The sequence below is a fragment of the Prorops nasuta genome, unplaced genomic scaffold (genome assembly GCF_024137725.1).
Source record: "Prorops nasuta isolate Cenicafe-Biocafe unplaced genomic scaffold, Cenicafe_Pnas_1.2 PNAS00030, whole genome shotgun sequence".
NCBI lineage: Eukaryota > Metazoa > Arthropoda > Insecta > Hymenoptera > Bethylidae > Prorops > Prorops nasuta.
The window spans coordinates 888,439-916,115 of NW_027116827.1; the positions used below are offsets into that span (position 1 = coordinate 888,439).

The 27,677-nt window shown below is 40.2% G+C and overlaps 1 protein-coding gene across 3 annotated transcripts; it reads left to right on the forward strand.

Moving 5' to 3' along the window:
- Nucleotides 1–95: 95 nt before the first annotated feature.
- LOC136782765 (RNA/RNP complex-1-interacting phosphatase homolog) lies at nucleotides 96–27,677 on the forward strand. Of its 3 annotated transcripts, XM_066742430.1 has the most exons (9): nucleotides 191–254; nucleotides 927–1,002; nucleotides 1,062–1,318; nucleotides 13,937–13,968; nucleotides 14,549–14,636; nucleotides 15,869–15,948; nucleotides 23,832–23,875; nucleotides 26,067–26,174; nucleotides 26,247–27,673. In XM_066742430.1, the coding sequence occupies exons 5-9, from the start codon at nucleotides 14,562–14,564 to the stop codon at nucleotides 26,792–26,794; spliced, it is 855 nt and encodes a 284-aa protein (XP_066598527.1). In that variant the 5' UTR covers nucleotides 191–254; nucleotides 927–1,002; nucleotides 1,062–1,318; nucleotides 13,937–13,968; nucleotides 14,549–14,561; the 3' UTR covers nucleotides 26,795–27,673. The 3 variants fall into 3 exon arrangements, with proteins under 3 accessions (XP_066598526.1, XP_066598529.1, XP_066598527.1); XM_066742429.1 differs by lacking the exon at nucleotides 1,062–1,318 and having other exon boundaries at nucleotides 96–254; XM_066742432.1 differs by lacking the exons at nucleotides 1,062–1,318; nucleotides 14,549–14,636; nucleotides 15,869–15,948 and having other exon boundaries at nucleotides 96–254; nucleotides 26,247–27,677.

Sequence of the window (27,677 nt, forward strand, 5' to 3'; positions counted from 1 at the left end):
CTGATAGCTTTATCAAGTTATTAGAAATCAAGGAGTTTGAAAGTTGAATTTCAAGAAACTTGTTTTTGCGATTCGACATTTCTGATCATAAATCGAGAGATCGACCAATCGTTTTTACCCGTTGTGTACATAGAAGCTGGTACGAACGGGCATGCGAGTGCAACTGAGGGGCATTGGTCATTGATAATACGTTTAAAGTGAAGTGTAGCCCTATTATTATATTTTAAAATGCAGGCAAATACAGTGCCGGAAAGGTGAGTTATATACTTTTCTTATAACATAGATAATGATTAAATATATCAGTTTAGTTTAGAATATTAAGAATCAGTAACGTTTCTTGTTATAACGTGGATCACATTGTTAGGAGGTTATGTTTACCATGGTTAATTTGAAGTACTGCATATGTCCTGCAATTTCATCACGTGCAATTTATTAAAATTAATTTCGTGCAATAATGTAAAATATTGACTTATTTTTGCGAATAAAAACTTCGAATAAGGAAAATAAATTATTACCATGTGAGAGTAGATTCATTTGAAAAGCTTTCGAGCGCTCTTCACAGAGGGAGCAACCCGCATGAATAGAATGATTATTTCTTTTAAGTATTAAACTCCACTAATTTGTTTAAAGCTTAAAGAAAAAAATTACCATATAATAGTTTTAAGATTAGAATAAATTAAGAAAGTGCAATCTAAAGCTTATCTTATAATTTAATAAAATGCTTATTTGGTAGTGGTGGTGTTCAATTTTACCTTTAAAAAATATATTATCTTTGAATATTTTCATGCAAGTTATATTTATGTAGTACAATCTTACGAATTGCTTTATCTATTTTCTCTTTCTTACACCAGTCACTTCAGAATATATTTCAATGGTTTCGTTAATTTTGCATAAGTAATATTAAACAAATATTGTAATAATTTTAGATGGACCGATTATAAGCCATTTGGCGAACCTATCAAGAATACGCAGATTTTAGCATTTAAAGTACCGTTAAAACAGGTCAGTATAACTGCATCAAAATTTATAAAATTAATTACTAGTATAATTTTATAATTTAGGTGTGATTTGGTTCCCCCTGTTGGACAATTTTAAGAAATTCAATCGAGTACTAAAATAGCCCGAAAAATCAAATGAGTTTGGAAACTGATTGTGTTTCTGTTTTTTCTCCCATTTATATATCTAGTATATGTAGTAAATGAAAGATCTTCTTCGCGGGGGTCGTACCCGGTTCGAAAGAAGATAAGATCGTATCGGATTTCCAAAAGAATGGTACGGCAGGTACCTACATGGATCTGCAAAGATATAGTTAGTAAAGGTATGCACGCACAGCTTTGCTCAACCTATCATATGCTTTGGTCCGTTAAATCGATGGTGAACCATGTAGAATTTTGCTGTAGAACGACGAATAGAAAACTAAGAACATCTTCCTTGAGATCTGGTATCAAGCTACGATCAAATTGCCGGCTTGTTTTTGACTCGTTGCGTCTGGTCTCACCTACAAATAAAAAAAACATAGATGTTTGCGCGATTCTTGGTCGGTAGGAATAATAATCAGTCAGTTTTTATTCTTTTTTTTTTGTTCTACCATCACTACAAGCAATGTTTACCTTGGTATTTCAATAGAAACAGTACTTCCGAACCAATGCCTCGATAAGAAACAAAAATATTTACCTTCGTTGTAAGTCCATGTTTCATTTTAACAGAAATGCTCGTAGTAATTTTGTACACATTGTGAAATCTGTCGTTTCCATCATAATTTTGTCCAATTATAATACGTTATTGTGCCGTGGAGAGTTTTATTTCTTTAGCTGTACAATACTTTGCATTATACAGTAAACCATAGAAAAATGTACAATGGTAAACAATACATCTGATAATGTGCGCATAGCGATGACAAGTGTTTGTTCGAAAATAAAACTTTCGGATTTGCAGCTTTAACGTAGCCACTGTTCGAGCGACGATCGCCGGATGATCTATCTTATTGGAGGAGCTTGTAACTGGTTTGAAATTACGATCTAATAGATAAGTTAAGTGTTATTCTCTGAGCGTAGCAGTCCCAAGACTCCCAAGAGCGTGGGACACGAGCCAAACGAAGCCGAATATTTCGTCGTTATCGATTTAAATGCTATCTCATTTGCTGCGCTGAATATGTTGATTACCGGCTGGCTCGTGCGAAACAGCCTAATTGATGATACCCCAGTGCCGTGTTTCACAGGGCATAAAGCATTTTTATACTCTCGGCTTTGTATCGATAGCTCATTAAAACTCCGAGCCTTTGCCTTACTAATTGAGCGCGGCTGGCCTGGCTTGTGACTCGAATATAACGAACACGAAAGTGCCGAAAAACTAAAATGGCTACTTTCTCCACTCGTCGAAGCCCCTTATTACAATATTTGATATCCGAGAACACGGCTCGAACCCCATACAAGTAATGCTTTCCTTGAAAAGAATCATAATGAAATTCGCGGTCGGTGTGAGCTTTGTGCTCGCACGGGTTTATCGAAACTCGTCGTAAGGTTGCGCCTCTCTTGCGGCTCGCGACATCTTCATCGGAACTTTTTGGACAAAGGACCATCGGTCCACGCGCTAATTAGGCCTGGTTAATTGGACGCAGCGGACGAGAATCGTGTGGAAAATGCGTGCCCGTGTAATACGGCACTCTACAGCCGTATAGCGTGACTAATTCGATGTTTAGAAGAAAAAGGGCCGTTATTTTCTCGTGCTTCTCTTGCTCGGGCCATTTAATTTTCGGCCAAATTGCAAGAACCGGTTTTCCGTTCTAGCGGTCCATCGGCATCTTACGTATGGACAGTTGCAAATAAGCTTGAGAGGTATCTCACGAGCGAAGGAGCGAGCGAATCGGATCGCCCGCTATGCACGCGCATGCATACGCAAAATAGGAGAGAAGGGGTAGGAGGAGGGTGGCTTGGCTAATTGATTTTGGCGTCGCGGGTATTACATAAAACAAATCCGCCGAGGGCTCGGATTGGAGTCACGGGCTGATTGGGACCTGCTGAGCAGACTGCAGGGGGCCGCTCGTTAATAGGCCTCTCAAAAGCCCATGCCAGCACCCATTCCCGATGCCTTCCGAGCGAACCTCCCGATATGCCTCTTTATCTTCTTCCCTGTAGAAACCTCTAAAAAATATCGGCTCACACGAAACGCGATACGTTCAACGCTCGCGCGCCCTACCACTTTCTTCCTCCTTTCATCCCTACTCAGCCTATCATTATCTTATATGTGTACCCTACCCTACCTTACTCTTCAACTCTATCAAAAGCTCTGCAGCTTCGCCAATCGCTTTCACTTGCTGCACACACTTGCTCGCTACATTTATTTCTTCCTATTAACTTATATACTCTTTCTTGTGTTATTTATATACATTTATATCTTCCGTAAAATCTCCCCGTGCTCTTGATTAAGAAAAAATGTTGATCAACCAAGTACGGTAGCTGCAGTCTCTCTTTTAAATGCAATTTTGTTCCTGCATGAAAATATACGCATTTATCCTTGCACGGACAGGATTTACTCCAAGTTGAGCAAGACGCGTTATAAATATCTGGTAGAGGGCAACGAGGTGTACGCACTACGCAGAACCGTGGTCCTCTCGTTGTTGCGACAAGTGTGTAAATCAGAGGACGCGACTTGTATTTGATCGGTGCTTCAAGAAACGTCCGACGAGCGACCACCTACGAGCATTTAATTACCCTTGTAATCGTGCAATCATTTTCTCCAGTTTTTATCTCGCGTAGTGTGGGCGCTATATTATTTATCGTGCATTATTCCGTACATGTATCGAGATTTTGTATATATATAGAGGCACTTGGCACTGCTCGGTTTAAACAATGTGATTTATTTTACGGCCACAATTAATTAAGACTAGCTCTATCCCTCAAAAGTCGTAAATCTCCGAAAACCTTAGGTCGAATGATTCTTCTTCTTACTTCGCACAACATAACCTTTGTCAAGAGTTTTCTCCTGCGTAGCCTATCTTCTTCCGCAGTTTGGACCACCAAAGCACAGTGGGCGATTTCCGCACGACACCGGAATATTAATTTTTCCAGATAGGGGCTCGGCATTCTTTCGAGAACGGATACTCTTTCGACGTGGGTGATAACTATATATTTTACCATCCAAAAATTCTCAACATACTGATGATTATCGCATCGACTCGACGGTTGCCATCGGACAATTACTTTAGTCGTGTCACGAAAAAACGACAAGTATTTTGTGAAAATAATTTGCGTTACTATATATACATTATAACCCAGTAACTCTGCGAGATGATAATAGAGACGCAATACTTATTTAGAATACAATATTATTGTGCAAATCTCTGATTCGTCGCTCGAGCAAAGAATATTTTCAAGATGCGTGCTATATTAATTGGACGTCACTCCTGAATTTCTCCAGACAAGATTTTTCGTCACAGTTTACAAGGCTCCGACCACCTTGCAGAAAATATTTAAGTAAGTATTCTCGGCGCTGGTTATCAGAAATAATAAACGACAATATTTTGGTCCGTCTCGGGCTATAATTCGACGAGTAAACGTAGTCCGTTTTGTAGTAAAATTTTAGTTTCTCGAAAATTTGGGTGTCAAGTTTCGTGGAGTGTGATAGTGCTATAATTTTGTCCATACACTGGTATATTTATAGTATAGGAATGCACAAAGCCTGTTTGAAAAGAATTCTCTTACCCGAATGCTTGCAGGATGCTTCGTGCAATGGCAAGGCTCGCTCGCGATTATCGCCTTCAGCATTTTGCATAAGATCCACGCCCCGAAATAGACAAATTTATGTCGTTCCACGAGGTAGGTCGATGGCGTGTATTATTAGCAATGTTAAGTGTTTGTTTAACACTCCCTGAAGCTATGAAGCGAGCCGCGTGCCTCCTCGATCGCCGTCAACCAGGAAAACTGTCTCGTCTCTCTGTCTCCCTCGACTCTGTCTGTGACTGTTGTAGTACTACGCGTATGATGGCGGTTGTGCATGAACGATATCGCTCTTGCGAGTGCGCACGCGCGTGAGAGAGCGCGAGTTTGGTTGAGGGGAGAGGAGGGGGGGGGGGGGGGGAGGTGGTAGGCAAGAGGCAGATATTGTAATTTATGCCAAAGTTAGCGAGCAACTTCGATGACTTTGTAAAATATTACTGTTGGTCGTTTCAGAGATCTTATCTAACTCCGACACCGTACTCGGTTTCGTCGGAACACCTTTCTTCCCTATGCATCCCCCACCCTTCTCCCCTTTCTTCTTCATCCTCTCTTCTCCTTCTATTCTTCCTTCTTCTCTCCGTCTTCCCTTTTCTCCCAAGTTAGCTATAGCATGCTGGCGCCTCCAAAGGGGGTCGTGCGCGTCACTTTTCGAGACCCACTGTGCTGGAATGACTCTGCTCTCAGCTCCAAGTTTCACCGCCGATCCACGCCGAAGAACAAAGCGCGTATAAACATGTCATTCGTGACGAAACTTACCTGTGTACTACCACTACTCCCCTATGAAGGGACTTTTCAATGTACTCTGGTGTATTCGTAGCCGGACTATCGTAAAAGCATTTTACTGTACGCTAACTTTCAAGCATCAACAGTTTATTGAAATCGATCGTTCAAAGTGTGGCTCCGCGTCGATTTTTAACAAATATTTAGGTCTTGTTCAAATTTTCCAAAGGTGGTCTTTAAATTTAGACTTTTTGACGTTTGTAAACAAATTTTAGTGTAACTGACCGAATCATCGAGATCTTTTTTTTAAATACCGACTCTAGCGTACAACCTTAAAGGAGAGATTATGAATTATATCGTATTCGAATATAAAAATACAGATTGTTGCAAGAAAAGTGATTTTAACTTTTTATACGCAGAAAAAGTTAGCATAAAAAATAGCGAATTATCGGATAATTGAGAAACAAGTCAAAGGTAAAAAAGAATGTAAAACCATATTCAGTGTCATTAGCGGTTACTTATTCTGCGTAGGTTCGTCAACTTATTTACCACTTATTTATGACCAACAATTCTCCTCGTATAAAAAATAATGGTCTTAACGTCATAAAATACTTTCCAACAGATTTTTTAAAATATATTGTAAATGCACCCTACAGGTCCTCCACTTGAGAAGAGCAACGAATGATGAAGCTAGAGGTGTGGGTGCACGACGCGTGAAATACACGCGCGGCCTGTGGTGCGTGTGCAGTAAACGCGCCGCGCGTGGAACGGACGACGTGCGGCGTACCGAGTTGTGGGTGGAGTGGACAACGCCACGAGTGTATTTCACATGCCGTGTACCCGCACCTTTACAATTTTGTTTCAAATTTTACCAACCTGTACTTCTAGTGGTTAATATTGTAGAAATCCTAGTGCGATAGTTTCATAGATATTAATCTTGAAAGTTTGCACATTTAACGTGTAGACCTTGCATTGATTTAGCTTCGAGGCAATTTTTTAATTTATTAAAACTAAAAAATGTTTTACCAATTTTACAAAAAAAATATTATGTTATCAAATGTGTATACGTATGAAATTTAAATTATACTACACCATTTTTAATAATACTTATTATATGGCACGAGTGAAAAAGGACCCGAGACTTTAACAAAGATGATTTCCAAAATGAATAATAAGAATCTGAGATTTATAACAAGCAAAGCAGATCTTCAGGAGGAACAACGCGGGGAACCAGTGACTCACAAAACAACTTTCCGTAAACATTGTAGTTTGACCCAGGAACAAGCAACTCATAAACTGTACTATTTTGTCGCGTCAATGCGTTAAACTTTGTAAAAGAAAAAAACAAAATAAATTCAAGCGAACATGTCACTATTCTTACATATAGTATACAACATAAACAAATATCAAGTTGTCAAAACTCCACACAGCTAGAGTTTGCTAGTTATTGCCCTATACGATTATACGCTTCGTAGTACAGGTGTGAATACAGTCACACTGAAGAGAATCCTGCGGACGTCGTGCGAGTCGATAGCAAGTACTTCGAGCAGTGTTTAGACACTAGAAACTTTTAAACGAGACTGTATATCTACACTATACTACTACTACTACTAATTTAATTCAAATTTATATATTTTAAATTGTGTCGTTAGTCCGGTCAGCGAACAAAATATACAATGTCATTGCACAAGTTTGCAAAGTCTTGAAAGTCATCCAAGTTACTAGTTGGATCGAGAGAGAAGAGATTTTGTCTATATGAATAGGCAAATACAGGTGTGAGAGTTGACGGGTGGAAGGAAAGCACGGGGTAAAGGTAGAGTTGAGCAGCGGTGGATACTATTGTCTCGTACTTTAGTACCTTGCTGTCCCATCCATCGCGTTTCATCAGATATGCTAGTTGGGCCAGACTGGCCAGAGTCTATCTTTGCTAGATGCGATGGCGAGTGTGTTCTCTCTTTCCGGGAACCCCACCGAGCAAAGCAGATCTCGCAGTAGCCACTTTATCTGCATGCCCGATCGTGTGCTTCGCTGTTTCTCTCATTTTGCGAGGATTCCCTGCACGTCACGTAGCTACCCTGCCTACTCGCTTACCACGCTTCAAAATATGTATATGTGTGTACGCGCGCATAAATATATATATATATATACATTGTAGCAGTTTAGCTATAGCTACTCCCATATATCGACGACGTACTGTGCTGCTGGTGTGGTGGTAGCAGCAGCAGAGTAGCTACGCGACAGTGCTGCTACTCTCGTGCTACTGCCACTTCGCATCCAACTATCGTTTTCCGCATCTGACATGCGTTTCTCTTTGAAATTCTCCATTTCACGGTAAGATCCTCCTCTTATATAGGGAATCTCGCGATAACACTTTTCAATTAGGCTACACGGTGGTCTACCTTGATAATTTGCGTCTATTAAATTACCGACAATTGCATACATTACACGCTCGCATCTATCTGCTATAAACGACTCGACTTGTCCAACTCGTAGAGTTGCATAATCGCATCTTTCTTAGCACCCGCAAATTTCTTATTTCGAAGCGCGTGTTTTCCTTGCTACTTGCTTTATTAACAATTACATCTAAATTTATTCACGCGAGTCTATTAATAGTTTTGAGAAACTCTTGCAATCACGTCATCCTAATTTAACCTCGTGACACTCTAATTGAGACAACAAACAAATTGCACAATTTATTATTTTTATTGCTGTTATCGATGGAGAATATTTTCCAAACTTGTCAGCAGTGTTTTGATTTTTTCTGGTCGTCAGGATCGGTCTCGCTTCTATGTTCAGGCAGTTGTTCATGGTTTCCTCGCCTAATCTCGAAGTAACCCTGAATCTTCTTTCTTTTCGCCGGGCTGTGGTATTATTATTTATGCGATATTATTGTATCCGGGTGGACGTTGCCACGCGTATATAAGAAAGTTGTGGGTACATGTATAGTCTGGGGGGGGGGGGGGGGGGGGGAGAAAAGGTTTGTGGAATATGCGGTCTCGATGCTTTTGGACGATTTCGAAGGTTTCTGTTACGTCGCTGGAATGCACAGTGGCTTTATGTCTCGAATACATAAATTTAGCTTGAATGGTGGGAGTATGAACTGGCGCCCGGCGTAGCGCAACTCTATATAAAGTCTATAACAGTTTACCTTGTCCCACCTGCCCCCTCTGCGCGGCATAAGTTTTTCTCAGCCAATGCAAGGTAGGGGCGTGCATCCCCCCCCCCCCCGCCTCTCTCCCTTTCTCCCTTTCACCCTCACTTTGTGCACTCGCAATCTTTCTTCCGCGTTACACCGTCTTTGTCTCTTTCCTCTCATTCTTATCCTCGCTTTTACCTCCGATGCAGCTAAACAGTTTAGCCTTTGGCACATCGACTGTTTACAAAAATGTCAACCGCCGACCGTCGACGCGCGAAGAAATTGTCAAATTTATTGCTCGACCTTTCTTTGGTCCGTTTTGTGACGTCGGAGTTTACAGTGCGATTCGTTCCGAAGCCACGAGACTGGACGGACCGACGTTGGGCAGAAGCAAAGAGGACATCGCGCAGAACCGGACTCGTAAATGCTGCCATTGGTGCATAAAATTGCCGTCCCTGGAAAATGCGTTTGGGAGGAGTCGCTGAGGTTATCTCTCTCGCGATTAGTCCGTAATTCGTTGCATCGAGTTGGCCGATTTCTCGTGCGCAGCGTCGATCGTTAGTGCGGGACTCGGTTGAATGAGGCATCACACGGAGAGTGGAGCGCAAAGCGGCGCTGGAAATGGGCGTACTGGGGTGGTTACCCGGCGCGGCGCCGCAAGTATTACACGCGCGGTTCTTCAGATCTTTGGAGGATTTTTAGCCGGCGGCGTCGTGCAGGAGAGACTCACGAGGCAGGCTCGAGGCTCGTTGAGAGCAGAAACAAACATTTGTTTAAATGATCCCGACAAGTCATGGCCATAAATACCTGGGAGTCGTTAATCTTGTCTCGAGTCGCGCCCAGTCCTTCGTTAATGTATAATGTATTTTCACCCCTATAGCTAAAACAATCAAGAGGTTTCACTAGGCACGACCTTCGAATCTCTGGAGAGTAGCCTCGAAAGAAGCAAACGGAACGCGCCGAAAGGTGAAAGTGCCTCTCTCGGACCTGTCACAAATATTCATTCTTCATTTTCTCAAAATCAGTTCTCTAGGGTCAAAAGTATCAATTAGCAGAAAACTAATCATTTCCATGTAATAGCGTGTGGCCAAAATAGCTCCGCTCGAGGATATTTTTCAGCATCCAATTTACCAGGACACGAGTTGATTCGATAAAATATATGCGTTCCGTTGACAGGTTTATTACTTTCGAGAGCATATCTTTTTTTTACACTGGAATCTATTCACGATAAATAATTATTTGAAACGCGCGCGAGATAATAATCCGTAGGCAAATATGAAAGTGGAGAAAATGTAAATAGTCTGCTGCTGCTGCAATGTGTTGGAATATGTTTACTCGCAACTGCATCGAACGTTGGGGATCCTGCTTCTGGACCTGCAGAATCGATGTGTATATATATATATATATATATATATATATAAGAACCGATCGAACTGCTAATTCTTGTATCCGAAAGATGAATAGGATACTAATGGGACGAAAATTAGCGTATAAAGGTATTAATAAGAGACGTAGGTATAAGTGGTATGTGAAATATGATGCAAAAGTTTGCTCCGTTGTAGATTAGATATATTATTTTTTCTTTCTATTGCGAGAGCAAAGGGAGGACGTGTTTAGCGTGACTTTTCGTTTTGTCTCCGTCCTTCCATTTGTCGTTGGCGATGCCGCGATATTCCTTTGCATCGTGGGACCCCCCGAAGAGCCCGGACCGCCCCGAAAATATTTTTAATTTTATTATAGCCTGTAATATGGAAATTCTATGGTCGCAGTTATCAGGTGTGAATTGAATTATAGCGATTGCCGGCGTTCTTCTGTTATTTATCTCTCGAGCAAAAGCATGTTCCTCTCCGAGTCACAACTTCGAGGGCGAAATCCTGACCGATGAAAGTCTATTAAATTTTGTATAAATTTCTTATTAATTAATTAAACTCGCGGAATGACAAGTTTAATTATATCGCTATATCCGAAAATATGAGCATTATAATTGATTCTCCCATAGGCTATAAAGCCTGCTTGGACCCGGTTCCCTCAACCTGGAATAAAGTTCTGATTAACGAGAGGCAATAAAATCGTCCTCTTTTGATATTAATCGCGGCAATTTACTTTGATAGCGATGCCTATCTTTCCTAGCTCCGAGTCTTTTTCTTTTCTTGCCAAGGCATGCTTTTAATTACCGACTTATCCGGAAAGGGAGAACCGAACGCAGCCTGCTCGACGAAAGGAGAGAGAGAGAGAGAGAGAGAGAGAGATATCCTCTCTGCCGACCCTGTACACACGATTAGTCGATAGTGAAAAATATAAGAGCTACCGAAAAGATGGAGAGAATCGCTGGAAATACGGTACCAAGCAACAGGCTTTATTTCTCAAATGTTTCCTTCAGAAAAATGGCTGCTTTTAATTGTCGACTTATCGTCAACATGGCATCGGAACAGGGGAAGGACATAAATAATGGAAGAGCAGAGCACCGGTGCAAGGGGAAGAAGAAAAAGGACTGCGAAAGGTCCCCCGCGGCTACTGGTTAGTCCAATGCACAACTTTAACATTCCAGAATTTCGATCTATCCGTTGAGTCTGCCGACAGATGGCCTTATTTTCTTAAATAGCAGAAAGGTGGAGGCATCAGCCGGCCGGCTGACTGGGCCCCGGGCCCCGGGCCAGCGTTGCCATAAACGCTCGACCTCAAAGCTATCTATGAACGCCCGATGCATCGGCCGATGATATCTTCGAGAAGACGCTAATGGCCAATTCGTTCGTTACAAGGACACCGCCACTCCGTGCTTCCTATCAATTACGAAATCTCTTCCTCAAAACAATAAAAACTTCTCTCAAACATTTTCCGAGCTCTCAAACTCTACATATGCCTACGCGGGCATTAGTCTTGCACCTTTCAGAGCTACAATTTTATGCGCGACGCGACACAAATTGCTTCTTCCTTCTCTTCTTCACGGTTAAGTAAATTGCAACTTTTGTTAAGCTTAGTTGCTTGGCTGGACCGCACCTGTTGAATGCTAAAATCCCCAGAGGACCTTTCTAACGCGAAAACTATTGCTCGAGTATAAATATTACTGTATAAAGTCTCGGTAAGTATAATATCGGATTTTATTTTACTGGTTTTTCAACTGTTTCCTACTTTTTAAATCTGGTGGCAGCCGAGACAGCAAATAGAGTACGTTTGGTACAGTTATAGTGGATCTATTTTTATGGAAAAAAAAATGAAATATTCTGTCTTGAACTCACTTTATCACGCAGTTCTTTAAAAATTCTAAAGGCATTTTCTGATACCATGAAAGTTGAGAAAGATTTCAGTTTTTATCTCGTAAAATGGAACTCTGAAAGGATTCTCTTTGCTAGCTGAGAAATCGTCTCTGTATTTCGTTGTTAAAATTGATCCATTTTAAACGAGTATAGACCACATAAAATCGAGCGTAGGATAGTTTAGCACGTAACTATAGCACGTGTTTTATAGCGAGTTCTCACGCTATTGTAAAATTACGTTTACGATTTTCATACGCTTCCTCATTGAAATATATGTTTTAATTTATGACTTGAGTTATTATTATCGTTAGGTAAGAGGTGAAATCTTCATGGTATTAATTCTTGCGCATATAGAATAAGGATAGCTAACAGAAAGGATCGCCGTTAACAATGAAAAGAGGCGAATTATGCAATTTGCCAAGGAGACAAACTGCACTTGCCTATATAAAGTTGAGGAATCCACCGAAATTGCGCTGTCGGTTTCAAATGACAAGTCGAGGATACTCGGGAGTATTACGGCCCACTCGGACGTGAAAGCACACCCTTCATAAATATTCCCCAATAAATACTCGTGCAGGTACCTAATGTTTGTTGACGCCTACGTTTTAAAACTTGTCTCTTGGCGACGATCGCTGCCAACTGCCGATGGTAGTGCAATCACACAAATATACCATAAACGTATTATATACCGGTTGAAAATGGACACTTTTCACATTTTCACATTAAATCACATATACATACGCTTATATCCTTAAGAGTTACAATATTATCCTTATCAAAGTGCTGGTTTAGAATGGTTAGCCGTTAAAAATGAATTATAACGGTTTGGCTTGTTTAGCGAGAGTTATAGATCTAGCAGCAAAATAGGGCTTATAATAGTAAGGCGAGAACCACGGGAGGTTATAAAAGGTGGCCGTTCGATAACTCCGATTCGGCCAGAGTCGTATTTTAGACGAAGGGTGGCGAAATTGAATGGCGAAATTAGCGGGAATGCCTCGACTCGCAAGATCGTGCGAAAAATGCAGTAGTGAATATTCTGGTCTGGGATCGGTAAATTTCGCAGGTGAAAAGGGTCTGGCGATTGTCGGGAGTTATAAGGTCAAAGCGTTGCTTTCGGGCCAGTATGGAAAGTACGCGCTGTACGCGCCACCTTTGCCCCGTTTACTCGTTTCCTTTCGCAATGGATATGCTGCATCCACTCGTCCTCACCCTCGAGGAATGCACGCCGCTTCGTCCAACACTCTCGAAAAAGCATCGTAAATAAATCCCGATGTTCACCAAAGTACCCGCCCTTCTTTCACTGAACGTAAATACGTAAATCTTGACTCGTCAAACACTCTAGCAGTACAATGTCTGCTATAGCGATCCAACCAATTTTCTTACATCCTTGAGTCACTCGATACAATGTTTCCAATTTCAATTTGATATTTAAAAATAATAATAATAAAAGCGTCGATTCGACTGGAACTTTGCAAGTTTTTCATGGAAAAAGACGGTCTTCGGAGTGTCTATTATAAAGATTTTGGAAAGGGAAAGGGTCTCACGCCTAGTCTCAGTGTGTCGGATTATTACGCTGGGACGTATCACGGAGCTTGTTATTAATGCGACCGTACCAACCAATACTCATTTCGTACTTAAGCATAGATAGGATCTCCCCGCCCAGCCAATCGGATCGCACGGCCTAAACCTGTAATTACCATTAGCCCACCCATAGCGGGTGCGATGCTACGAGCATCGAAGGAAAGTTTCAATTTACGTGCTCTCCGAATTTCGATCTGTGATCGGCTATGCCGACTACGTGAGATTGGCCATGCTGCAGCGATCACTTTCATCGTAACTCCCCGTAAATGGATTTCCTCCTCCTGATAAAATAATCATACCATTGTTATTCGCTAAGTAAGCATTGATTATCATGCTATCCACTTATTATCAAGTTTCACCCTCTTTGTGAGCTCAGCTCCTATCTAGATGGGTTTATTAATTAATTATTATTAGGATACCCCGTACCGCTCGAAACTGTCTTAATTCGATGGAGCCGAGTCACCTTAAATTATTAGGTTTGATTTATCGTACGCTTAACGCTAATACGCTACTTTTTTTTTGTGTTTCAGGAAATATTGTGTAAACTCGAACCGAAAGATCAGTAAGTATGAATATTTCGTTCTTCTCTTTCTCTCCTATAGGATTAATGTATATTACTTTCAATTGTTTACTCACTCATAAACCAATGTTCGATCTTGGAATCGTTTGTCTTTGGGATTTACTCAAATTAGAAACGAGCCTAATGGTTTTCGCAGCACAGGCTAGATCATTTTAATAATTACTTGTATTAGGCATGTGGAGCTTATTTATTTTTGGCAATTTTAGGGAAACACGCTGCAAGACAAAGCATTTGTCGGTGTATGGTCATTCGACACACACACATTGGAATTTATTTAAAACAACACAAGAGAAATTGATAGAAATATTGATACCATTTAGACTGACACCCCTACCTCTAATATCAGCCTTTTTTTTCAACCTGGAACTCCCTTTTCCCACCAATATATCACCATGACCCTGCTTCATCCTCCAGGGTTGAATCCTAAACTTGAAAAATGGATGAAGCGTTCAGGAATAAACTGGTGAAGGAAATGAAGATTTAATAATTCAGATGTTTTCATTGTTCGAAATATTTAATTCAATCAAGAGAGGATTTCACTATTCCTTTGCTATTGTTACAGCTTTACAACAGCAATGTTATTGAAAGAGTTTCCACGTTTGAAGTGCATCGTGGATCTGACAAATACAACTCGATACTATAATCCCGTGGTAAGACAAATACAACAATCAATTTTCTATTTCTCGTAAAATATGATCTCTCTTTTGGGAAATATACATATAAATTTAAAGAAAAGTTCGAGGTGTGTGTGAGAGAGAGAGGAGACAGCGGTACAGTCCCGAGCAAAAAATATTATTAAGCTTATAAAAGTAACAGTAAAGGAACGGCGAAATTTTGCCTTTTCTTCGAAGGAGACGGTACATAATTTACGAGGAAATTTCTTACCATTTAAATGTTAATAACTTGAAACAAGAGATGCGTTCTCGCAAGCTGTCGCCCGCCACATTCCTTGATCAAAGAGATATCAAATAGGATGTCTCTTTTCGGACTTCCCATCTCGACGTTTGCCTTATCCTCCACACATCTAACGGTCTCTTCTTTTCTATTTCTCTATATCTCCTACACGCACCTGTCGCCGAAATATGTGGCTTCTTTGCACGAAACTTTTCTTTTTCTCCAAATGATTTAATCTCAGCTGCCAGAGAGATCAACGCCTCTTAGCGCTATTAGTATATGGAGAAAATTTGTAGAACGGGGGCGAAAGGTACCTAACGAACTTATTATTAGACGTGTGAAATAGCCGGCTGACATTTTCTGGGTCATACCTGTCGGAAAGGGAAGACCGATCAATTATATTAATAAATTTGTTGCTCGTTATTTTACTCAGACTTTTCCTCTCGGTCCTCGATCGACTAGTACCCAATGCCGATCATCCGGTCCCCGATCTCTCGTGCGCTTTTCTATCAAATATTTTCCAAATATCGTATCCTTCGTTAGCATCAATAGATAGCCGCTCTATGGGCTTCTAATTAACCGGCGCAGCTTTGCTTGTCGCCCACACCTAATTTGGCTATATTAACTCTAATGGAGTCCTTGTCGGCTCCTTTTAATTCTTAGACAGATGAATGATGTCATTATTATAAATTTCATTCGTCATTAAGTAACACTTTATAATAATAATGAAATATTTTCTTTTAACGAAGACACGCGTATTTGGTTCACAGAAATTAATAGTAAATTTGAGATTCGTGACATATTGATTAATGAGTGTTATTTGCAAAAATACTATAACTTTCTATCCGACTATTATATCACAGGTCAACATGATTATCCTGTGATTTTAAATTTCAAATTATTTCCTATGTATTTTCTCCCTTGTGATTGATGCTACGTTTCAATAAAGATTTCTAGCCTGTATAATTAATATTTTTTTGTTGTATAGGAAATTACAAAAGCAGGCCTTACATATCATAAACTGATGATACCTGGAAAACAGCTACCACCCGAACATCATGTAAAGCAGTAAGTACACTTATCCATACTTGACAATAAAACAGAAATTCATTTAAAATTATAGGATATATAAGGAGTCCTGTTAATTTGTGTTAAACTTATAACTTCACATAAAACGATTGGTTCTAAGAATTAAATGATCACGTATACCAATTTTGTATGCATCCCTTAAGTTAAAGAATTATTAAAGATTAAATACTATTTCTTTCGAGATTTCTTACTGGGAGAATCATTTTGTGACCTTGCCCTATTGGCCAGGCATCTTTTGGAAGGTTTCTTAATAAGAAATAATTAATTTTTAATAACTTTTCAATCAAGGGTTAAGTAAAAAATGGTACAAGAATTTTTTATTTTTAAAATCATTCGATGCATATGAATTTGTTTGGCATGAATTAACCGAACGCTTTGCACATCGTATACAAGAAGAAACATCTTTTTAACAACAATAAGAACATATTCTAGATCTTGAAATGAAAAAGGTGATGAAAAAATATTAAAATTTAAAAAGATTAAAATCCAAAGTAGGTATATAACGATCCTTCAGGATTAACATATGACAGATTTTCAAGTAATTAAAATTGTATCGTTAAAAATTGGCAATGAAAAAGGTGCAAATAATGTATGATGGATGCTCGATAGAAATTGTATTGTTATTTAGCGCAGGACGATCGGGCTGCTGAAGTAGCGCGTATAGTCAAGTTATCAGTGCAGGTAAGGAAATACAGTATTATATAGATTCATTGGTTGGCGTGGGTGCCTCCAATCGCATTCTACTTACCATACACTCTTGTACAAGAGAGACAATCCTGTAACGCTCGATTCTCTCGCAAGACTCGCGTTAACCGCTTATCTAGCTATCTAATATCAATCGTGTATCACATTTACCACGATGATCACTTTTCATTTTCTGACAAACTCCCAATATTTGGTACATTATTTCTTCGAGACTAATAACATAAAGAAGAGTGAGATGCCGTTAATTCTGTCGACCTTGCCGAACCGACCGAGAGAAAAGAAGTTGGGTCAGGTGAAATTGATACCAAGAAGCTTTTTCAGTTGTCCCGAAATAAAGCCACCAATCGAGGAGGAGGAGGAGGATCCGAGGCATAAGTATATAAAGAATAACAGAAAAACGAGGTGGCGAGGGTGAGAAGAAAAATACGCGGGCTTCGAATTACGAATATATATCGGATGTGTAGCAATTAGCGTAGGAATATTATGGCAGTTTGGCTGTGCTCTTGACAATCATATTCATAATTTATCGTTGGCTCGAGCTTTCCTTAATTTACGGCGTCGCTCGGCATTAAATATTTTTTTTTTACCGCTGCGCGAAGTCGGGCAATAAAGGGATGATGTAAGAGGAACGGTGGTTGGCTGAGGAGAAGAAGAAGGAAGCGAGCTATACTTGGTTCGGTGCTTCTGTAGTCGCGGAGGGGGGCGGGGAAGGAGGTAATTTTGGTCCGGGAAGTAAGACTTGAAAGAGATGAACGCGGGTGCGCTCCGAGGAGGGACTCGGGGAGAGGGTGGGGGGGGGGGGGGGTTGCGCGCAAATACGCCGACTTTTATTGCGTCGTCACTGTTGTCTCGATTTTGCATTTCAAACGCAGACACGCGTAAAGGCCTCTTTTCCTCTCTTTCATCCCAGGAATCCCTTATTCCCACTTCCGTCCACTCGCATCTCGCGCCGCAACGAAATCCCGATCAACCGGTACACGCCACTTCTTCCTCTACCTGCAATATCTAAAAACGGCTCTACGTAAGGTCAATTATTTTTACGCATCATTTATTTACAGTGACACGGTCATCTTATACCATTTTATAGCACGCGCGTGCATCCTAGCCCTTTGAACGCATTCGACTGCATCGTAAACAACGCGTCTTCTGAAAAGTGCAATTGTCGTACAAACAAAGAAAAAGTAGGATTATTCGACGTATAAAAGGAGAGTGTCACTTTTCTGCTGTCGCATGTCGGCATTGTTAATCGTTGTCATTAAATCGGAAATAATTCCAAGTTAAAGCGCGCGTCGCTGGAGAGTATATCGTTCAAGTTTGGTAGGAGCAACAATGTACGCTCTGGTGAAAGAGCGACTGCCTTTCGGAAGGGGAGGGGGGAGTAATATCAAGATAAAACCGGTCGATTCTCCGTATCTTTTAAATAGAGACGCGAGAAGCTCGTATAGTTTCCCACCCAACTCCCACCGCCAACTTTTTTCGATCCCTTATTATTTTAGCAGAGCCGTGTTTGCGTAGAGCTGGCTATTTTTTTTTTGTTGCGGAGATTGTAATTAACTGCATTCTCGATAGGATCGGATCGGTTACTCACGCGCCAACTACAAACGATATAGAGGTGGGCCAGGGAGGAAAGAGAGAAACGTGCAGGGGGTGGGGGTGGCAGAGATGAAACTAGGCGCCACTTAATATCCTAGATATCCTTGAACTCTGGCAAACCACAGTCGTGGGAGGTGTTTGTACGGCTGTGTGCATGTGTGCGTGTTTTTTGTGCAAAGGATGGTGGAGAGGGGGTGGAGAAAGGGAGAGGCTAAATAAACATAGGTGTCACGCAAACCGCGGAAGATTTCTCCGGCCATCTGTCTCTTCTTCTCCTTATTGCTTCTCTCTGTTTTTCCGTCTATATCCAGTCAGTGTATATATGTATATATATATATATATATATCTCATTTGTGTTTCATACCATAGCTGCGCTCGACCGGCCTGCTATACACCACACTCTACCTCCCAGACTCTTTCGAGGTCGTATCAGTCGTATCGAAGGGATTTATCCTATGGTAACTCTGATTTACGCGGACCGATCGTAAGAATCCTTTATGTATGGTTTCTCACGTGTACAGGCGGCGGGCGGAAGATCGAAAGTGCCGATCCTCCAATTCGAGGACATCCAGACAGCGTTCGTTCAAGAGTAAGACATCTCGAAGCACTCGCGTCTTTTCTCCTTATAAGACCACGGCAACCTGCGCGAAGGTTAATATCCCTCGCGTTATACGACTTTAATAGTAATGTAAAATAATAAATAATAATATTGCAAGCCGAGATCCATGCTTATTCGCAGTCGTCAAGCTCGTCGCTCGTTTTTAACTCTTGGCGGAAATAAAAGGAATCTCGCTGCTGACAAGCAGTTCAACTCGGTCGAAATTGATAAAAATAATAAAAAAGGTGAAATTATTATACATATATCGACCAAGTAAGCTTATAATCCGACCATAAGAGGAAAGTGGAAAAATCATTACTGTTAATTAATCATATAGCCATAAGGTATAAAGCGCATATTTCTTTTGTAGAATACAACCGACCTCGGGCTCAACGTGAAAAGCATTTAAGCTTGAGAGTTAATGGTAGAATTATTGTCGCGTTGAATATTTCTGTGAAAAGCAGTTGAGAATGCCTTTGGCAAAGGATTTGCTCATGCGTAGAAGAGCAGCGTATCGCACGTGGGTGTCTGGCCTGGCGCCTTAGCAACGTGGCGTAGCGTCTTTATTTGTCCAGACGTTGGACATAGGTTTCAGAGTGTTCTCAGTCTTGTATTGCCGGACAATGGCCATACATCCTGCTAGTGTAAGAGGATATTTCAGCTTTCGCGCTTGTGTTACACGAGAGTATAGTTAAATGGGATCAGGTCGAGAACGGTCGAACCTCGAACCCTGCTTGCTTGGCTCTGCACATTTTGCATTTGTGTAATTATACGCGCATAAGTGTAACGCGATCATTCGCGCTGTCGACCGAACCTAATTGAAAAATAACATTACGGATCAATAGCTCAGCCTGACTGCACGAGTTATTCTCGAATCATTCTTGTTTTCAATGCGGGCTTCGGCGTATAAAGCTCGCTCTGTCTCTCGTTTGCACAACATACAAGCGTGCGTGCCGGTCGCGTGCGACTGTTTTTCTTCTTGTTTTTAAGTCTTATCACGGTCTTATTCAACAAATCGTATATACAGCACTTACATTAGAGCCCTCCATCTGGCTCCCTTTGTCTCCTTTTAAGTATCTCGGGATCGTTGCCAATGCTATAGCGAGAAATCCAGACCATCCGAATCACAGCTTTATAATGCAAATTTACTATTGAAAAATTGCTGCTCTTCTCCTTTCTGCCCTCCCACATAGTCCACTTCTTCTTTCCCACTTATCAGATCTCACTCCTTAACTCATGAATGAAATAATTTCAATCACACTGTTACTGTTGTTCCAACCTATATATATATATATATATATATATAGTTGCGATATGGTAAGATGAGACAACGAATGTAAAGTAATAGTCGAATTTATTTGTGAAACGTAATTTTGTAGGAAGCAAAGGCGATTGGCTGGAGCAGTAGTTGCATGGCTATAACACAGTCCGTGTGTGTTGCGTGTGTGTACACGAGTTCCGATGAAAGTGCAGTCGTGAAAATTGAAGCTGGCCAAGCGAGATACTTCGATATGGAGGGTAAGGGGCACGTGTGGCACCGATTGAGAAACAGTCGGGCGTAGTGTTTGCCCAGTACTTGTACGATCTTTTCGAAGATTCCCGCTCGGAGCGTTGACTGAGAGAGAACAGCCATACAAACAACGACCAGAATTTACCCAACCAAGATCGTCAATTCCTTGCATTAAACATCTTCAACACAATCCTCCGACGTGGATCTTGCTACTACCACCACTGCTATAACTAGTCTCAATAATCTTATACAGTAGCCAGTTAGCTTCAATGTGCACTCCTTTTGCTGCTTTACAGTTATACATTTCCTGCAAGATTTGCTTATAACGGCCCCACGCGAATCTTTTTTCAATCATCTTCCACTCTACATCTGTCAAATAGAAAATAAAATAGTACGGTGCACAGGGAGACTCTTCTTTAGGAATTTCTCCATACAGAAAGCAATAATCGATGTGCTTACTCTTAGCAGCTAATGACCCGCTCCGGTAACCCTCGTCACTCTCGATAAATGTTGCCTTGACGACGCGTATGGTGGTCTTCGTTTCGAAAAGTGTTTCTCATTCGCGGTTTCGGGTGCACAGGGAACTTGGCTTCTCATTGGTATTTCCGCTTCGTGATCTATTTTCCAAGCAATCCTTCGTTACACCTCTCGTTCGTGGATGAATCGAAAGAAAAATCTGTCGGTTACTCACTCTTGTCACTGCAAACACATCCTTCGCCGGCTGAGGAATATAAGGAAATGCGAGAGAAATATGTTAAACTCGATGAGTTATAGCTTGATATTACGCTAGCTAATATCTATATGCATATTCAAGCAACCCTTGGCTCCTCTTTGCCCGACTGATGGACCGACACTTTATATGACTACCGAGAGGTTACCGAATTCTTACGATCGATTCGTCTTCTCACGATGGCCGCACCGGCTGCTAATTCAGGGCGTCTACAGATTACTCGTAGCGGGCCTAGTATATTAAAATTTCGTCTGTTTAAACTTCTGCTTGCATCTCTCGGAGTTCCAATCTCTGACGAAGCAGTGGCGAAGCTTTCGAAACCGGTACTATCGTCGTAGTCGTCGAAGCTTAATCTTTTACGTGCACCACGTGTCTCTTCCGGTGCGGAACAACACCCTCTCTTCCTTCTTCGCAGTGGTCTGAATAAGAGAAGTTGGGATAGCTCGCGTCAGTCCATACAACCGCTTGATAGAATTAAAATTTTAGGTTATACCCACGCGCTAAAACTCGAATAATTTAGACTTCTTTCAGGGTCGTATCTTGTAGATTCGCTATCAAACATAATAGTTTATGATACGTCAATTTAAACTATTGTCACTGGAATTTTGAAAAAATGTTTGCCGAAATATTTTCCTAGACAGGTGGAAGGTAAAGGTGGGCAGCAGTACGAATTGTAAAAAAAAACCGGCGCGACAGCTATTTGTTTTTTCTTTCTGTCATTTCTTCTTCCCGCTTCTTTTCAATAAAGTGGCTAATTCGAACATTTTCTTCTTGAATTATCGCCTTTTTTAAATAATATTAATTTTGGTTGAATGAAAAAAATTTGACAAATTGATAATAATAATTTTTAAGATATATCTGAGTTTGACAAGAGACTATATTTTACCGATTGCTATTGAATTGGGGTTTTGTAGGATGTAAAGCTATAAAGCCATCAAAGCGTCAGCGATAAATTGTTATCTCTATCCAAGCATGATACCTAGAATGACACGTTTCAAGAGAATTTCCTCGAGATTAATGATTTCTTTATAAATATTGATGCCAGCCCGTCAGTCTGTTTCACGCGGCAGCCTACAGTTTTTGACTTCAGTTTTCCATCATATATATATATATATATACCAGCACTACTACCGCTATGCTGACGGAGATGCTGATGAAGATGATGGAAATGTTGATGATAATGATGATGATGATGACGATGACGACGACGACGAAGACGATGATAGAGTGGAGAGTGGTGGATTCCCAAAGACTCGGAGAATTCCTATTGGGCTGAGAGTGCGAAGCACCATGTCCACAGATACCTTTTGCGTCCGTGTCGAATCTGTAATTCAAATTCGAAGTCAAATTAATTTAACGTTCGTCATTTTTCATTTGACGGCGCGGCGGCGCCCCGGCAGCCATCTTTCGATATTTCATCTTGAGGATATGTTAAGTTCCCGCTGCCGCGTCCTGCCTCGCCACTTCCCTTTCTTCCAATCTTCTTCTCCTTTTTTCCCTCTGATAGATGCGTTTCCTCCTGATCACGCTGTCACGTTTTCCAGACTAGGACGGCATGCTACAAATAACTCGAAAACCTTGCTCCTAGAAAACTAATAGGATATATAAAAATTCTATCCTCGACTATGAATTGTGTGTGTCGAGAAAAGCCATATATTTTAAATGCGGAGTAACAGTTATTTGAATCGTAGAGTATTATATTCACTTGATAAATTATAAACATCCTTGTTTATGTTTTATTCTTTATATATCAAATGGTATAAGATTTGAAGTAGTTTTTACAATGACGATGAACCAATCGTTGATATTCAATTCTCTCATAATTAGGCTATTTTCCAGCCAAATTTGTTGACGACCTCTCGTGAATTCTCGAAGAATGCGAATACGTATTTTTAGCGTTCGACGTCAGGTTTTTCTTATACATATTGAAAAAACGTTTTTGAAATCGACAGGTAGATGAATAAATATTTTTGTATAAAGATATTAAAATAGAACAGTATAGCTCAGGACATTTAATTTGTTTATTTAAACGAGAGAATTAATACCTTGGTTTAAATATTGAAAATGAATACGTGCAATCTTAGCATGTTTGGAATGCCCGTGGAATCCCTAAGGTATGCAAAAAGGGAATGGACAGGTTGCGATAATTTATCGTGTGCAGGCCGAAGTAGGCTTAATCCGTTAATAAGTTGTCTTTCTCTTTCCACTCTTGTCTTCCTCCTCCTTTCTCCTCGATAGAAGGAAAAAAGTGATGATGATGCACGACTCCACCCTGTGAATTATTACAAGCGGTACCCTATCTCCGAATCTGCGAAGCTTCAAAGATTTTTTCTCGACTCTCCTTTTCTCCGCTCTTCTTCCTTATAGAATACAAAAGCACCGCCTCACCGGTTCCTAGAACAGTTTACCACCACAAAGAAGAAACTGTTGCATTCCCCTGCACCAAAATTACACACAGTGACACCTTAATAAAGTCTTTTCTCCTTAATAATTTATCGTATCTTTCATTTGATTTTCAACCGTTTTACATTTGTTTTACCCGCGAAGCAATAATTGGACGCAGAACGAATAAGAAGGATTTTCTCTTTAATCCTTTGTACATTTATTCCACTTTTATTTTCCAGCAATTTTATCGAACGCAAAGAAAACTAACAATTCTTTCTCATTTGATATTAAATTATCTTTGTAATCTTGATAATTGCATTTGTGTTTCTTTTTCCTTGCAGGTTCTTTAAGATAGTCGAAACATTCCTGTCTTCGCATCGTGGAGGTGAGTTTATATTTTTTTTTTCGTATTATACCAATATTTTAATAAAGTTCAGCTTATATACGTTTTTACAATGGAATTAAAATCTGTTTATATGAGAAATAGACAGTAAACACATATAGTAACTTTAGTATGTCATTGGCGCCGAAGAATCTTCTGGTATCTCACGTGCCGAGTTGAGCGTAAATTTACATTGTTCATTTCTTCGATACTTAAACAATGTAGAGAGAATGCAGCCATTTAGAGAAAATTCCAGGCAAGAAATAATCACGGAACTTGGTTTCCGCGTTCTAAAAATAACTTGTCGCGAGGTTTAAAGAGCGTTGGTTTAACCTCATTGGCACAAATGATTTATTAATTTAGAGGTCTATCCGCGTGGCGACGTTGGCGGCAAGCACTCGTTGCACACACACACAGAAAGTTTTAGGATATTGATGAATGTACGGCGTTCCGGTTGTTACGAATTTATCGTGCGTGCAATGTTAATGCTAAGTACGTGTACTATTAAATCATCTAGTTGGAGAGAGAGGCAGTTTTTCATAGCGGAGGTTGGCTCGGCGATATTTTATCGTGTCAGGAACAGTTTGGAAAGACAAAAGATGCGAGAGCGGACTGTTAAACATGCGCGCGGGGATCAATAGGTAGAGTTATCTTGTGGGAAGCTCGCTGAAGATCGGCTCATTTGTTGGCGTTACCAGCCGTTGCACCGCGGGGTGCTCGCTCCAGATTCGCATTAGATCCCGACGTGTTCCGAGAATAGCAGCGTCTCCTACGTTGCACGCATTGCTCCTCATGCAAAACCGAGATGACCTCCCGATAGATAGGGACCATGAAACGAGCTTACCTTACCCTTTATGTACGTGCAAACGAGAGAAACTCCTCGGATTACCTCCATTTTCCCCATCCTCTTACCTTTGACCCTTCGCTCATTGACGTATCCAAAAGCTCTTGCTCCACAATCCCCAAACTATATATGCATATACCTACAACAAACGGAGATTTTCCTCTCGAATGTATGTACACACTGTACTGCAGATAAGAAGCCTCGATCATCCTTCGCGATATCACGATAATCACCTTTCGCATTCATATTATATATATATATATAGGTGTATTCTCTCACCTATTTCGTGGAAGATGCAGCATATTGGATAGTAACGCATCTTGGCTTTCAAAATAAGCAGAGGAGATGACTTTGCAAGTATCCTCATTATACGCAAATTCTGACACTGAACATTTACGAGCGTCGATCATATCAAGTTACTCAGAGTAGGAACCTTGTAGGAAAAAAGTGCTTCGGCCTTGAGGAGTACCAGCATTATATCCTGTGCAAAAACTTACGCTCGTCCGCGGTGAGAAATGCGCGGTGCGGGAGGGAGGATAAAAGAGGCGTGAGAGGCGTTTCTCTTTTAATGCGATTGCGTGTACCTCGATAATTCACGCACAAGCCGCGGCTTAATGCGCTACCTCTGATGCGCGTTAAACCGCTATCGCGCAGAAGGAGTTAATGCGTGTCCAGGTTTCTGTAAATTTTCCTATAGCTATACATATATAGCTCGACTCTCTCTCTCAATGCGGATCTTTGGTAATTACAATCTTTGCGCTCGTATTAAGGCAGTAACACTCGATTCTGGAAAGGTGTGTCGAGGTCAACTTACGTACGCGGAGAATATCTTGTAAAAATCGATGACGATGGCCACTTAATCCGCAATGAAACCCGAACCAACGAGGTAAGAAGTGTCTCGAAAGTGCTGCGGTTGTATGTGTTAACCGACCGCGTATTTCTTCTCTCGCTTCCTCGAATAAAGTCAATATAGGGACCATCGGCACAAAATTAACCAGCAGGGCTTTGTGCAGTATTATATATATATATATATTAAATGGTACATGTGTAACATTAGAAAAAAGTTATCGACCTGTGCGAGTGACTGTTCGATATAGGATCGCTCGTGACCTGATCGAGTGTTTTTAAATTCGTTCTAGAGTTATATGATTGGTGGTAATTTTTCATAATAATATAATCAACCCCTTGCTAGATACCACTTGTTTTGTCACATAGTCAGTACTAATTAACTGTGATTTATACTGCATCTTTTCTCTCAATTACCTTGTTCCTATTGTATAACTACTATCTCAACTTACATAAATACCCATTCATTTTACAATAATTCTTACTCTACTTTTTTCCTTACAGATGATATCATAGGTGTACACTGCACTCATGGCTTAAATCGTACAGGATATTTGATATGCAGATACCTTATACAGCAATTAAACTGGGATCCTGAAGACGCCATAAAAGGTAGGTATTATGTATATTTAAATATGACAAATTAAAGATAGAATAACTGGGTTTTTTCTTGACTGCCCGTAGCGTTTGGTGCTGCGCGAGGATACGAAATAGAGAGAAAAGAGTACACGGACAAGTTGCGAAAGACAACACGAGGGCAGAAGATAGATTTAAGCAACATGTCGATTTCTCGGCCACCGACGAATTGGCGATACGACGGTCGACAAACGGGCCGTCCATCCTATGAGCCTAGGCCGCCAGTTTATCGTCCACCATTCGATCCTTCGATATTCAGATCTAGATTACCTTCTGCACCATTGGGTCCACCAGTGCATGGTGTATTACCGCCACATCCCGCACTGGGACCATTACCACCACCAGGGCGACCAATGTGTATGGGCCCTAGACCATTTAGGTATAATCATCCTCCGTTAATGAGGCCAGGATTAGTCCCACCCCCGGTTAGACCACCTCCAGCATTCGCGCCTTCGCGCTTTGCACCACGACCTTTTCCTGTATATGGCAGAGAAGATTTTACCGTAGATTCTTTCGAAGAGAATCTGTCGCAAAATCGAAGAGGACATGTGAAAACAGGATACACGAAAAATCATTATAGAGGTCGAAAAGGATAGACATTCATTTCGAGATTGTAATTGGATCCTTGCGGGAATTTAATGAATTTTCGACACCGCAGATTCTTTCGTATTGTAATTGCTTTCTGTCTACTGTTTTACATTTTATCTACTAGAAATTTTACAAAAAAAGACACAATTAATTCGATTTTTGTTTATATTGTGGTTTGTTTAATGTATTGTCTAAATTGATACAGCTATATTTTTAAGTATAGTAATAATCCCAATTTGTTTGACTGGTGTCTATTTATAGAATAACAATCAATTATTATTAATACATTGCCTTAATAATTATAAATTCATTGAATTAGTTCTAATCAAGAATATTGTTTATACAATCGAATTGGTGGAAGCTAAATAATATATATATATTTTTGATAAAAATAATGAATCAAAACCTCTTAGCCCTACTATTTTAAAAAATTTTGAACTGTTTAAGAATTCCTTCATATTTTTTGTTGATAGCAATGAATGTAAAATTAAATAAAAAATAGTAAGCTTAAAATTTATTCTCTTTCCATAAAGTATATATTTGTATATTTTTTTAGAGAACTGAATTAGGGACAAGAAAATAATAAAACAAATGTATAAATCTTTGGAAACTCATATCGAGTTTTTACATCGCATACTATCTGAATATCATCTCTTGAAGCAAAGAAAGATACCGACGTATATTCAACAGCAATTTGTACACAATTTGCATTTATTTAAAATTTTTACTTATACATGTTTTGCTTTAACAGAACAATTGTAAAATATTAAATTTTGAATTAAACAATCCATTCAGAATTCAACTTTATTAAATTAATATTGTTTACATGAAAACTATTTTCGTGGTTTCATATTGAAGCTCGCAATAAGAATATTAGGAATAAAAATGAAG

Coding starts and splice junctions, on each gene's coding strand:
- LOC136782765 (XM_066742429.1), top strand. CDS start 229: ATGCAGGCAAATACAGTGCCGGAAAG. Junction 23,876..26,066: donor CCTGTCTTCGCATCGTGGAG/GTGAGTTTATAT, acceptor TTTTCCTTACAG/ATGATATCATAGGTGTACAC. Junction 26,175..26,246: donor TCCTGAAGACGCCATAAAAG/GTAGGTATTATG, acceptor GACTGCCCGTAG/CGTTTGGTGCTGCGCGAGGA.